Raw genomic sequence first — 13,383 nt, 5'->3', positions numbered from 1 at the left:
ACAGACTCAGTGGTTAAAGGATTGACTAATAAATCCTTCTGTCTTACAACCACAGGAATCTCCCCCTGCTGGCCTTTATCCTGGCTTAAGGCATTTGATGGTTTCGCTTTTCTGGCAAGAAGATACATCAATATCTTCCACGGTTTACACATACTTGTAAGTGGTTTGGAATACAAAAATTAATAGTTTGGATGTTGGGATATTTTAAATACATGAAAAAAAAGTATTTTAACACAAATATACTTTTATTATGAAATGCTCATTTCTTATCCGTCGGACGACCTGCTTGAAAAATATCATTTCCGGTGTGTGCGTGAGAGGCGGAACAAGCGGCCCTACAGAGGGAACAAAGGACGGTTAAGTGAATTGCTGTATGTTGTTCCCAGCATGCGTGTATATATAAATATATGCACGTATTTATATTTTAAAAAGTGTCACTGTTGCATTTTGTAACTTCGGGGAAGAAGCGGGAAAACATTTTCATGTGCCAGAGGAAACTTGGGCTGGTTGATTAATTGATGTTGGTTGATAGCGGGAGCTGGTGACTTCTTCGTTAACCTAGCTTTAACAGCAAGGCTTATACTGACGTCGCTTAAGCGTTTTGCTCTTTAAAAGTGTCACATAGTTTTGAATGAAAGCATATTCGTGTTTGCTTACTTTTATTGTTTGGACCTAGAGCCATTAAATTCGATGGATAACTCGTACGAATATGGGACAAAGAGGTTTTGGTGTCGGCGAGTTTAGCTAGTAGGCCTTGTAAGCTAATGCTAACCCAGTCAGCCATTGTTGTTGTTATCCGCTCATTTACCGGTGCTTTTTTCTTCTTCCTCGTTCTACGCCAAAACTACAAAGTGGACTGTAGTTGAGTTCCTTTCTCTTTATGTTTCCCTCTTCAGCTTAACCAGCATGAAAATAGCCTCCATTCCATAGGCCGCTCCTCAGCTGCGATGTCAAGTAAGTAAATAAATCAGTCATTGATATCCTTTATATGCCAACACCTGTCTCATTCTATGGTTCATATATATATGCGACCAGTACACTGGGGAAAATATGTAGGAATACTATTTCATTAAGTAAGGGACTCAGATAACATAAAGCACATTTTTGCGCTGTTTTTGCACATAGGATGCCGTCATGCAGAATTTTAAGCTTTAGGTTGCCATGCTTCATAGTGTCATGCTGTCTAGATCGGTGGACTTTTCAATAAAAACAATATTGAAGAGTGTGTACAGTTGCACTATTTCTCATAGAATCAGATTTGTGTCCTATATGTACTATCTGCCTCTTTAGTCAGTTCCTCGTGTTTTGTATAGACTCAAAGTCAACTGATTCAAACTGGAGATAGTGATGGTAGCCTTTGTTCTGCTCTGCGGTCACATTGAGTTTGACGTTGCAGTGAAATGAGGACTCTGGACTTGAGATGCAGAACACAGTGGTGGAGTTTGAAAATGTACAACTGACAGTTAAGACCCAGAAGAGCATCAGAGTAACACTCAGGACCAGCACAGGCTGGTCGATAAAGTGAAATGCTACAGATCTAGTTTTTTGGCATTAATGGAAATGTAAAAATAAGGAATTGTCTATGGCTGAAAACTGAAAGTAATACTGAATTGCAAAATGTACCTGGGTGACAGCAGCAGTCAGTTGGATTACCTCATATAGAAGTGCATCTCTTTTCAGACATTCATGATGCAGAGGAGTGAAAAATGGGGCTGAAGTACTTTCACAGTAGACAGTTAGGAAGAACCCTCACTGTTCACACTCAAGTGGTATTATTGTCAGGCAAAAGTAAACAGCAGGGAAAACATGTCATTTGTACAGAGCAGGTATACAAGGATTGACTAACATTTTTTTTCTTTTTCTCTTTTTTTTTTTTAAACTTTGAACAGAACGACCATCCTACGCTCCTCCCCCTCCCCCTGCCCCAACAACAGTAAGTGTCCCACTTTTAGCACCAGTCTTAGTGTTCATGGTTTAGCAGCCAAGGGCCATGTTATTTTTTTGCTTCTTTTCTTTGTTACTTTCCTTTAAATCTTTAATGTGTGAACGTGCCAAGGTTGCCACAAACCTTGTTCTTCAGTTCTCTATCATCGCTTTCACCCCTTTTTCCTGTCATGCCACACGTTTTTTTTTTTTAGGTCTTGCACCAAAGGTGTTTGAGATTACTGATGGGGATCAAGTTAGTTTGTTATTTGACTGAAGAGCTTTGCAGAATCTACCTTGGCTGATGTTATTAGTAGACATATGTGAAGTAACAGAATACATGCTTGTTTTGATGCTTTTCATTTCCTTACATTCAGATGCAGTGCAAAGCACTGTGTAGAGCTGAAATCTGCTGATACACACTCAGTTAAATAAGTTTTTGTTGTGCACTAATTCTTAATGCCATCCAGTTGCCTTTTTTGCCTTGCATGATAAGATCATGGAACAAACAAATCAAAAAGTCAACATATATATATCTATATATACATGTATTTTCATGTTTCCCCCTCCTTTTCACTTATTTATGTTTATCCCTCTTCCTCCTCTTGTGTGTGAGCCATTTCTCATTCGTGTTTTGTCTCATTTGTCTTCCATCAGCAAATGCCTTCCACCCCAGGGTTTGTGGGCTACAACCCTTACAGCCATCTGGCCTACAACAACCTCCGACTGGGAGGGAGCTCCGGAGGCTCCAGCAGGGTAATGAATTGATGGAGCGATTTGAAAAACAAATTAAATGTAACAGAAAGTGTAAAGCACAAGTAAATGTTTTGGATTGAATAAAGGGCCCAGGTATGAGAAGAATGATAGGATTGTAAGAAAGGCTTAGACTGTATATTGAAGTGGGGAAACTGAATATATGACTTGCAGCTTTAAAGAGCTTCAGTTGCGTGCATAAATGTGTGTTGAAAAAACAAATTAATGCATTAAAAAAAAAGTAAGATGTGATGTCAGTTGGAACGTAACATTTGATGACAGCTCTGCTTTTGGAAAAAAATATAAACGGAATAAGATTTATTTTCATATTGACCTGGGGGGGGGGGGGGGAATAAAACGTTTTCAATGTGACCAATCCGGCCTCAACAGTTCCTGCACTGCAGTTAGCAGTAATCAAGTCAGATAGAAAGTAGATCTGCTCTTGTCGGACTAGAACACAAGCCTTCCTGTGGGTGTGCATGGTGGCATAGGCAAAACACTACCTTTGTGGTGAATGTGTTCCTTTATTGTTTGAATTATCTTCAAAAGATGTTTTGCCCTTGCCAAATTAGCCAAACGTTGCTAGTTCTTTCAGCACAACCTAAAACCGAATCTGAGATAACTTGTATCACAACAGTAGTTGCCAACCTTTTGTTAAACAAGGTTTTTTCCTTCAGGCTCTGAGTGCACTTGCATAAAACAAGATATATTACAGCAGAACAAAACACCGAGAAAGCAATGCTACAGGAAACTGTTCACTTTGAAAATTTATTTATTTTCCCACTCATTGTGCACTCAGTCAGTGGTGCTGTTTTCTAACATTAACACACATCAGAGCTGGCAGCTTGATTTGTTCACACGTAATCCTCTAGAATTCCAATCCCAAAATAAAGACAATGTTGGAATTTCATTTTTTTTGTAACAAAACCAAAGTGAACAGCCAAAACAAAAAAAAACATTTTCTGCATCACCAGTTAGGGGGTGATAGTAATGTAAATGAGCAGCCTGTGAAACATCTAAACATCATTTGCCTTACAGAGATGCTCTGAAACACTTAAAGCCATTCTTTGGCTTGTAGAACATCTTAACACATCAAAATTGTTTTTATCTGACTGTATGAAAGCATTAAGGAACATTTCAGTATTGTGTATTGTCATGTTTACATTCACATCTGTTGTTTTACCTTTTCCACAAACCATATCAGATCATAATCAGCAGATGTTTTATGATAGTTTTTGTTTTTTCTGTTCACTCTCTAAACCTGGCCCTTGTTTGTTTGTTTCCCTTTGGCTTCATACCTTCCATCTCTCCATTCATACTTTTTCCTCCTTCTTCTTTGTGCCCCCTCTCTCCTTCTTTCCACAGAACTCCTCGGGCATCACCGTCCCAAAGCCTCCCAAACCACCAGACAAGCCACTGATGCCATACATGCGGTACAGCCGGAAGGTAAGCAGGAAGGTAAGACACCCATCCACGGTGTCTGCTTTTACTGCTTGTCCTCCCATCCCCCTGAAAAGCTGGCAGGGGTTTGAGGGTGGGAAACAGCCAAGCCATGACGCCTCACCACCACCTCAGCCACCTAGTGGAGGCTCTCCACTTTGTTTCCGTTGACTCACAGTAGCCTTCTGTGTTTGTCAACATGCAAAATTGCTACATCTCCATATGTTTCCTCTTACGGGGATAATCTGTCCCTGGCACTCTATTTTTCCCCCTTATAGGCTCATCTCTTGCCTGCTTTTCTCTAGTTTCAGAGCTGTAATTTTAACACTGTATGCTCAAAAACAAAATGTGATCTAAAGGATCCTGCATTTAGAAAAAAATTGAATTCCATATATAAGTGAATATTTTCCATCATGCTTTCTTGCAGCACTTAAGTAGTTATGCTTTTCCTTACTAATAATTTCATCCACTGTTTCTTACCTCTGTACTTTGCTTCCCGTATTTCCTTTGTATTGTAACAGTCAATGTCATTTGATCCTGCCTGTGTGTGTGTGTGTGTGTGTGTGTGTGTGTGTGTGTTTTGATGTGAATATGAAAGGTATGGGACCAAGTAAAGGCTTCCAACCCAGACCTAAAGCTGTGGGAGATTGGAAAGATTATTGGGGGCATGTGGAGGGACCTGAGTGATGAAGAGAAGCAGGACTACCTTAATGAGTACGAGGCTGAGAAGGTAAGGAGGAGCAAGAGTCTAAGGCTACGTTCACACTGCAGGCGAAAGCGCATCAAATCCGACTTTTTTGACCCTATGCGACCCATATCCTATCATGGTATGCTAGCGTGAACAGCACAAATCCGATCTGGGTCACTTTCGTATGTGGTACTGAATCCGATACATATCTGATGTTTTAGAAAGCGACTGCTGTTTGAATGGTCATGTCACATTAAATCCGCCTTTTGCATCACTGACACAAGACAGACGCCAATTATCAGCGCCGGAGACGTGCCCGAGAAGACATCGTGAATGCTTCCTGGTCATCCAGTGTAGATGTTAGTGAAACTGTTTGGAAGTCAACGTTGGAGAAACGTGAACATTTTGTTTGTACTGTATAATCTGCAGATTCTGACAGAAATCTGCAACTATCCTTTGAAGCACCGCTCCTCTCTAAAACAGCAATAAGGGTCATCATTAGGCCATATGTAAATAACAAAATAACTTTATAACTTAAAGCAAAATTGGGAAACGTAAAGTCCGAAGCAAGTCTTTATGTTAAGGGCCATCAGTCAAACAATACTGTTTGGTCTGGGTCTAAACAGCGCGCGTTGTGTGTGACATCTTCTTTTGCGCATGCGGGCCGCTTTGAGGGTTCACACTAGAGCACGTTTGCTGTCACATTTTATTTGTAGTGTGAACAAGCAGACAAGAAAATCGGAACTGAGCATTAAGACCTGCAGTGTGAACGTAGCCTAAATTTCTTTTGTAAGTAACCCGTTGCTCTTGGATACCTTCTTTACATGTTGGCAGTTCAACAGCAGTTGTAGAAGTGACAACTAAAGAATCCCTGCATTGAAAAATAAGAAATGATCAGAGTTGTTTTAAAGGGCTTGTTTTCTTTTCCTGTCCCTCTTCCTCTTAGATTGAGTACAATGATTCTTTGAAGGCCTACCACAACTCACCTGCCTACTTGGCCTACATCAACGCCAAGAACCGGGCTGAGGCGGCAATGGAGGAGGAGAGCAGGCAGAGGCAGTCACGTATGGACAAAGGAGAGCCGTACATGAGCATTCAGCCTGCTGAAGATCCTGATGGTAGGTTAATTATGAAGCTATCTATGATTTTTAATCATGGCTTCACAATGTAATGTAATGCGCTTAAAATAAACACTGACCTGTCTGTCTGTCCTCGTCATGGTTCTGCCCATCTTGTCTTTTCGCTCCACCTAGATTATGATGATGGTTTCTCAGTGAAGCACACAGCAGCAGCTCGCTTCCAGAGAAACCACCGGCTCATTAGTGACATCCTCAGTGAGATTGTGGTGCCCGACGTCCGCTCTGTGGTCACCACAGCCCGCATGCAGGTCCTCAAGAGGCAGGTTCAGTCTCTTATGGTGCACCAGGTATGTTAGCAGGACATTTTTGCTTCCATTTTGTTACTTTGTTTTTTAGCTTGTAAAGCTAATGTGGTGTTAATATTACTCAAACTGACTTCAAAAGCATTGTTTACACTTTAATATAAATGTGCATTCCTCAAATGGGATTGGCTTCCTTGTGACAAGATTTTTGCTTACAACCAAAAGTAGTTGCACTAGTTTTATAAACTGTTTCACATTTAAAAGAAAGGATCTATTCCTGCTGATTGATTGCTTGTGATTTCAGAGGAAACTTGAAGCTGAACTTCTTCAGATCGAGGACCGCCATCAAGACAAGAAAAGACGTTTTCTGGAGACCACTGACTCATTCAATACTGAGCTGAAGCGGGTAAAGCAGCACTGTTTATTTACCTAGAGAGAGCTGAGTGTGTAGGAAGGAAGAGCTTTATTTCTAGATGACTAAATATCCCTTTAGATAGAAATTTGTCACCACAGACTGTTGTGTTGTAAGTGTAGGCCTACTACTTTCCCTTTGCCTTCAGTCTTATGACATTTGCAACTTTTTAAATTCATTTTGTTTAATTGAGTCTTGTGTGTTTCCAGCTGTGCAGTCAGAAGGTGGAAGTGGATATGGAGAAACTAGCAGCAGAGATGGCTGCCGCTGAAGAGGCAGCAAGGCGCCGGGCAGAGGAGCGGGAGCGGGAGGCCGCTGAGCAGGCAGAGAAAGCTGCTCAACAGCAACAGGAGGCTGCTGGAAACAAAGCTGCAGAGAAGAGCAGCACTAATGCTAGCCCCACCTCAGGGACCAAGGAGGAGGACAAACCTACACCAATGGAGACAGGTACCAGTGGGGGGGACACAAAGACATACACAGGGGGGTGGGGAGGGTGTCTGGTTGGTGAGTCTATCCTTGGGTGCTTCATTCTGCAAGCCAAATATCCTTGGGAAAAATACAATCCCCAAGATTCATCCATCAATGTGTGAGAATTTTTGAAAATATTTAAATATAGATGGAAAGTGCTTGTGTGAATAAGGCATGTTGGATAAAACGCTTTAAATCTTAAAACTTGTTTGGATTTAAGTACAATCATAATCCACCTGATAGCCACTGGGTTGATGGAGGAGTCGTTCAAAGCAGTTTCACTGTATATACAGTGGGGCAAAAAAGTATTTAGTCAGCCACCGATTGTGCAAGTTCCCCCACTTAAAATGATGACAGAGGTCAGTAATTTGCACCAGAGGTACACTTCAACTGTGAGAGACAGAATGTGAAAAAAAAATCCATGAATCCACATGGTAGGATTTGTAAAGAATTTATTCGTAAATTAGGGTGGAAAATAAGTATTTGGTCACCTCAAACAAGGAAAATCTCTGGCTCTCACAGACCTGTAACGTCTTCTGTAAGAAGCTTTTCTGTCCCCCACTCGTTACCTGTATGAATGGCACCTGTTTGAACTCATCATCTGTATAAAAGACACCTGTCCACAGCCTCAAACAGTCAGACTCCAAACTCCGCCATGGCCAAGACCAAAGAGCTTTCGAAGGACACCAGGAAAAGTATTGTAGACCTGCACCAGACTGGGAAGAGTGAATCTACAATAGGCAAGCAGCTTGGTGTGAAAAAATCAACTGTGGGAGCAATCATCAGAAAATGGAAGACATACAAGACCACTGATAATCTCCCTCGATCTGGGGCTCCACGCAAGATCTCATCCCGTGGGGTCAAAATGATCATGAGAACGGTGAGCAAAGATCCCAGAACCACACGGGGGGACCTGGTGAATGACCTGCAGAGAGCTGGGACCAAAGTAACAAAGGTCACCATCAGTAACACACTACAACGGCAGGGAATCAAATCCCGCAGTGCCAGACGTGTTCCGCTGCTGAAGCCAGTGCATGTCCAGGCCCGTCTGAAGTTTGCCAGAGAGCACATGGATGATACAGCAGAGGATTGGGAGAATGTCATGTGGTCAGATGAAACCAAAGTAGAACTTTTTGGTATAAACTCAACTCGTCGTGTTTGGAGGAAGACGAATACTGAGTTGCATCCCAAGAACACCATACCTACTGTGAAGCATGGGGGTGGAAACATCATGCTATGGGGCTGTTTTTCTGCCAAGGGGACAGGACGACTGATCCGTGTTAAGGACAGAATGAATGGGGCCATGTATCGTGAGATTTTGAGCCAAAACCTCCTTCCATCAGTGAGAACTTTGAAGATGAAACGAGGCTGGGTCTTCCAACATGACAATGATCCAAAACACACCGCCCGGGCAACAAAGGAGTGGCTCCGTAAGAAGCATTTGAAAGTCCTGGAGTGGCCTAGCCAGTCTCCAGACCTCAACCCCATAGAAAATCTGTGGCGGGAGTTGAAAGTCCGTGTTGCTCGGCGACAGCCCCAAAACATCACTGCTCTCGAGAAGATCTGCATGGAGGAATGGGCCAAAATACCAGCTACTGTGTGTTAGGGCTGCTCGATTATGGCAAAAATGATAATCACGATTATTTTCACTGAAATTGAGATCTCGATTATTTGACGATATTTATTTAACCCTTTAAGACCTACTATAGAACCAAGTCCACCAGAGCTTATATTATTTTTTTACATGCTGTAGTGCCATTTGTGGGAGCATTTCAAGTTGCTATACATCAATACAACTGTTATAGCCCATATTTTAATAATATGTATGCATTAAGTCCATAGTAATTACATAAAGTGCAAAAAAGTGCAATAAACTACAAAAAAAATTGAAAATCGCTTTTGTTTTGTTTACATATATTTCTACTTGGAGAAATTTAAGAGGTTTATCCCTCAAAACTTTAAATACAATAAAGTTGCAAAAAATAGTTTCCCACCACAGGAAATTTATTTTGAGTGTCTTCATAGTTTTATTTTGGAGATACAGCAATTTTTATATACTGCAGGAAAAACAAAAAACAATCCTATGATGCAAATTTGCAAAGAAAACAGCATGTGCATCATTTCACTGTGGGAAGTGTTACGAACAGCTGATAGGAACGGCAAAGCGTGTTTCTGGAATATTATGTTTTTGTTCCTGCAAGCGCTTTTTATGCAATTTTTGCAAAGCTATATGTGGAACGAAACCGTGACCGAGGACAAGCTGATGGCATAAGATGTAAGTACAACTCCTCCGGTTTCATATGCAAAACAAATTATTGCGCTAGCTTACACGGTTCAGGTTCTACAGGGATTTAACAATAGTTACGCAAAACGGAGCGTGCTGCTCTGACCGGCTTTAAAGGGTTAACAATGACTTTAAAAAAATAATATAAAATAGTGTGCAACACCACTGAAGTTCACTGAAGCTTCCCTCGGGTCCTCTTAATCAGCGGTCTCCAACCTTTTTTGCGCCACGGACCGGTTTATGCCCGACAATATTTTCACGGACCGGCCTTTAAGGTGTCGCGGATAAATGAGGGAGGGGCTAATAATCGGCTCAGTCATTTTTAATGATCGTTGAAAGCCCAGATCGTAATCGTGATTAAAATTCGATTAATTGAGCAGCCCTACTGTGTGTGCAAACCTGGTAAAGACCTATAGTAAACGTTTGACCTCTGTTATTGCCAACAAAGGTTATGTTACAAAGTATTGAGTTGTATTTTTGTTATTGACCAAATACTTATTTTCCACCCTAATTTACGAATAAATTCTTTACAAATCCTACCATGTGGATTCATGGATTTTTTTTTTCACATTCTGTCTCTCACAGTTGAAGTGTACCTCTGGTGCAAATTACTGACCTCTGTCATCATTTTAGGTGGGGGAACTTGCACAATCGGTGGCTGACTAAATACTTTTTTGCCCCACTGTAGATAGGTTTGGTCAGTGGAGTTAATTTTTTTCTTTAACTGTTTTATTAATTTTGCAGAGCTCACAAGTAGCAATGAACATTTAAATCAGATTTACTGGGACGTTACCCAGTTATGACTCCGCACCTTTGATGTGTACTATAATGCCTTCATTATTTGTATTGACTGAATTGTGGGACCAACAGAATGAATGAAAAGGCTTTTTTAATTACTCCAAATTGTAAATGTTGCTAATGGCTAACATGGCTGTCAGCTTATTACTAATAGTTAAACAGCTAGCTAATGTGCTGCATGATAGGTTAACATTTATGAAAACTGTTTAGTACGTAGATGTTGTTGACACAATACTTCTACTGACCTCTCAAAGTGCTTTAGTGCTTGTACAGCGCTTTGAGGTGACTGTTGTTTTCGATTTCGATAAAACTGGATTGGATTGAAACTGCTGTAAATGTCAGGTACAGCTACTATTACTTTAGTTTTAGTTGAGTTTTAGCAACATCTCAAGTAAAATTAATCAAAACTGAGCAGAGTTTAGTGGACACAGCATTAAACATCGTTTATACAAATATTGCACTTTTAAGAGTGGTTTAATTCTATTCTTCATTATTCAGGTTTTAAATGTCAATGACATGTGTCTTTAAAGACGGCTTATTTTTTAAATCAGATGTGTTTATACCAAATCTGCATCCATTCCTTTCTTTAGATGAGGCCGCACCTGCAGAGCCGCTTTCAGACCCCCAGGTGGCTCCACCACCACCACCATCTGATACTTCATCGTCTTCCTCTGATAAAGCAACACCTCCCCCTGAGCTCCCCAGGGAGAGCAGTACTCCCAACAGCAGTGCCCCCAGTGATGATGGGGGCAGCAGCAACAGCATGCCTCCTCCACCCTCAGACATCCCACCTGGAGCAGCAGCATCAGGCTCATTCCCAGACCCACCTGTAGGCCAAGAAGCCAACCTCAGTACAGCTAATCCTAATGAGGCCGCAGCACCAGCCCCTCCCTCAGAAGAAGCAACCCCTCCACCACCACCACCACCACCACTACTGACCCCCAGTCAGAGCAGCCAGCAGTACGATATGTAGTAGTGCTGCCTGTACAGTGATGGGTGTAGATGTCCTCCTGGTGCTGCAGCTCTCCCTCTCTGGATGGAGCAGCAGTGTTGTAGTGATGCAGAAGAAGTGGCTCTGTAACAGCTGAGAAATACTGATTGGTTGAGAGGTGTAAAAGTAAAGTCAATACAAAAAAAAATAGTGCGAGAGTGACGTAGATTTTCATCATCCAGCTTCATGTAGCTGCACCAAACGCAGGGAAAGTAGGATTTCCTTTAAAGCTCTGTATGCCTCCTGTAACTTTACTCAGCATGCCTGGTCTGATAATCTGACTTAATTGAAACGTCACCAAAGAGTACAACACCTGGCCCTCTTTGAGTTTGTGCTCCAGGCACTGTGAGAGCATTTCCTCTTTTCTAATCAGGTCACTTGATGTTATTTTTTTTTAAAGTAATCAGATACACACTCAGAAATAGGATAACACAGGGCTGTGAAACAACTGCTCAGCACAAACCGCACCACCGAGTCTGAAAGTCCGTTTACTTTTATCATCAGGGTTTGTATCCCCAGCACTGAGGTCAGAAGTGAATCAATCTGTTAGTGAGACTGTTTTCTTCTTCTTCTTTTTTTTTCTCTTTTTTTTTTTTTTAAGACTATAAAAAGGTTTAACAAAAACAAACCTGAATCACGACTGACTTCAGAGTGAAACGGCTTCAGATGAACGAGAAAAAGCAGCCACGTGCCCCTTATGGTTCAAATAAACACCTGAGATGAGGCTTACTGTATAGACAGGATGTGGTTGAAACACACACATCTGCATGCATTAAGCACATTAACAACCAGTCACAACATTGAAACCACCTCCCTGCTGTTGTCCACTTCATTACTGCAGTGTGAGTGTATCTATGATGTTGTGGTGCTGCAGCGGCTGAGCTTGTTGGTATGCAGCAGCGAGTAGGTGAATCTCAACAACCAGATGAAGGCTGGTAGCCAAGTTTTCCCAGCACAACTGTGATGATCATCAGAGGTTTCAATGCTGTGGCTGTTACGCTCCATGTTTGTTTATTTTTTGGACCACTGCAGAGTTTTATTTTGCGATTCATTTTGAGAAACCTGACATATGTTAAAGGGCCAGCTCTGACAAAAGGACCTCAATATTTTCAGCTCTCACTTATTGAAAAACCTCAATTTTCTAGATAAATTTCATTTGCAGAACTACTACTGTTACTTTTTTGTCTTTTGTGATTTAGTGAACCTTATTAAACGAGTGTAATCCAGGGCAACCTTGGTAATTTGTACTCTTGAATCAGATGCCATTTTAACACACACCCTTGTAAAGTCAGCATCAATTGATTTTTCCATATTCTGCATGTTTGGCTATGTACTAACCTTACCCATGTATGAATCTGAGTGCAGGTCTTGTATAGCTGGAGATGAGGAAAATTAAAGTTCAATACAAAACGCATGAAGATCCCAGCAAATAAATAATGATGGGATCATCTCCAGGGTATTTTTAAAAAATCTGAATAACATGTCTTGCTTTGAGTGTAAAACATTAACTTGGATATTTGTTCCCCTGTATTGAAGTCTAAGTAGAAAGAACTGACACTTGTACTCAGTTAATTTAATTTTTGCTCATTTAACCTGTAAAAGCTTCTCTGTGAGGCGAGGCTTTTGTTTAGACCACAGATTCCTGCTGGCACTACATGCATCTAACTTCACCAGAGAAATGCACAGGTAACCTCACTTATGTATTCAAAGGACTGTTTTCTTACTTGGACTGTTTTTTGGTAGTATGCCTGTCTTTTTTTTCTTTTTTTTTTTTTGCATTTTTCTTTTCTACTGTCTGAACTTGTTGACCCAAATAAAGATGATTTGTCTTTCTGCTACACCTGTTTTGTTTTTTTGTTTTTTTGTTTTGTTTGTTTGTCTCCCGAAAGACTGGATAAGGAGGTTAGTGACAATTTCACTCTCGGAGAAAGATGTTAAGAGTGAGCCAGTGGGTTTTGCTAAGAGGAGGGCTCAGCAACTGATATAATCTGGTACCGAAAGCATATACAGGTCCTTCTCAAATAATTAGCATATCATGAAAAGGTTCTCTAAACGTGCTATTAACCTAATCCTCTGAATCAACGAATTAACTAAACACCTGCAAAAGATTCCGGAGGCTTTTAAAACCTCCTAGCCTGGTTCATTACTCAAAACCGCAATCATGGGTAATCATGCCGACCTGACTGCTCTCCAGAAGGCCATCATTGACACCCTCAAGCAAGAGGATTTCCCCCCAATTTCGCTA

At 41.1% G+C, this 13,383-nt stretch overlaps 1 protein-coding gene across 2 annotated transcripts; it reads left to right on the top strand.

Annotated features, from left to right (window-relative positions):
- The first annotated feature begins 266 nt into the window (after nucleotides 1-266).
- LOC309704700 (SWI/SNF-related matrix-associated actin-dependent regulator of chromatin subfamily E member 1-like) lies at nucleotides 267-12,976 on the top strand. 2 transcript variants are annotated; one of them, XM_082530083.1, is made up of 11 exons: nucleotides 267-371; nucleotides 897-954; nucleotides 1,890-1,933; nucleotides 2,581-2,679; nucleotides 4,042-4,122; nucleotides 4,715-4,846; nucleotides 5,751-5,922; nucleotides 6,058-6,230; nucleotides 6,490-6,591; nucleotides 6,807-7,044; nucleotides 10,738-12,976. In XM_082530083.1, the coding sequence occupies exons 2-11, from the start codon at nucleotides 948-950 to the stop codon at nucleotides 11,118-11,120; spliced, it is 1,431 nt and encodes a 476-aa protein (XP_082386209.1). In that variant the 5' UTR covers nucleotides 267-371; nucleotides 897-947; the 3' UTR covers nucleotides 11,121-12,976. The 2 variants fall into 2 exon arrangements, with proteins under 2 accessions (XP_082386209.1, XP_082386208.1); XM_082530082.1 differs by having other exon boundaries at nucleotides 4,042-4,134.
- The last annotated feature ends 407 nt before the right edge of the window (nucleotides 12,977-13,383 follow it).

The sequence above is a fragment of the Aulonocara stuartgranti genome, assembly GCF_965226115.1.
Source record: "Aulonocara stuartgranti genome assembly, chromosome: 4".
NCBI lineage: Eukaryota > Metazoa > Chordata > Actinopteri > Cichliformes > Cichlidae > Aulonocara > Aulonocara stuartgranti.
The sequence above is the reverse complement of the archived record's forward strand: the minus strand, read 5'-3'. Positions and strand labels throughout refer to the sequence as shown.

Coding starts and splice junctions, on each gene's coding strand:
- LOC309704700 (XM_082530082.1), top strand. Junction 4,135..4,714: donor GCCGGAAGGTAAGCAGGAAG/GTAAGACACCCA, acceptor TGAATATGAAAG/GTATGGGACCAAGTAAAGGC. Junction 6,231..6,489: donor AGTCTCTTATGGTGCACCAG/GTATGTTAGCAG, acceptor TTGTGATTTCAG/AGGAAACTTGAAGCTGAACT.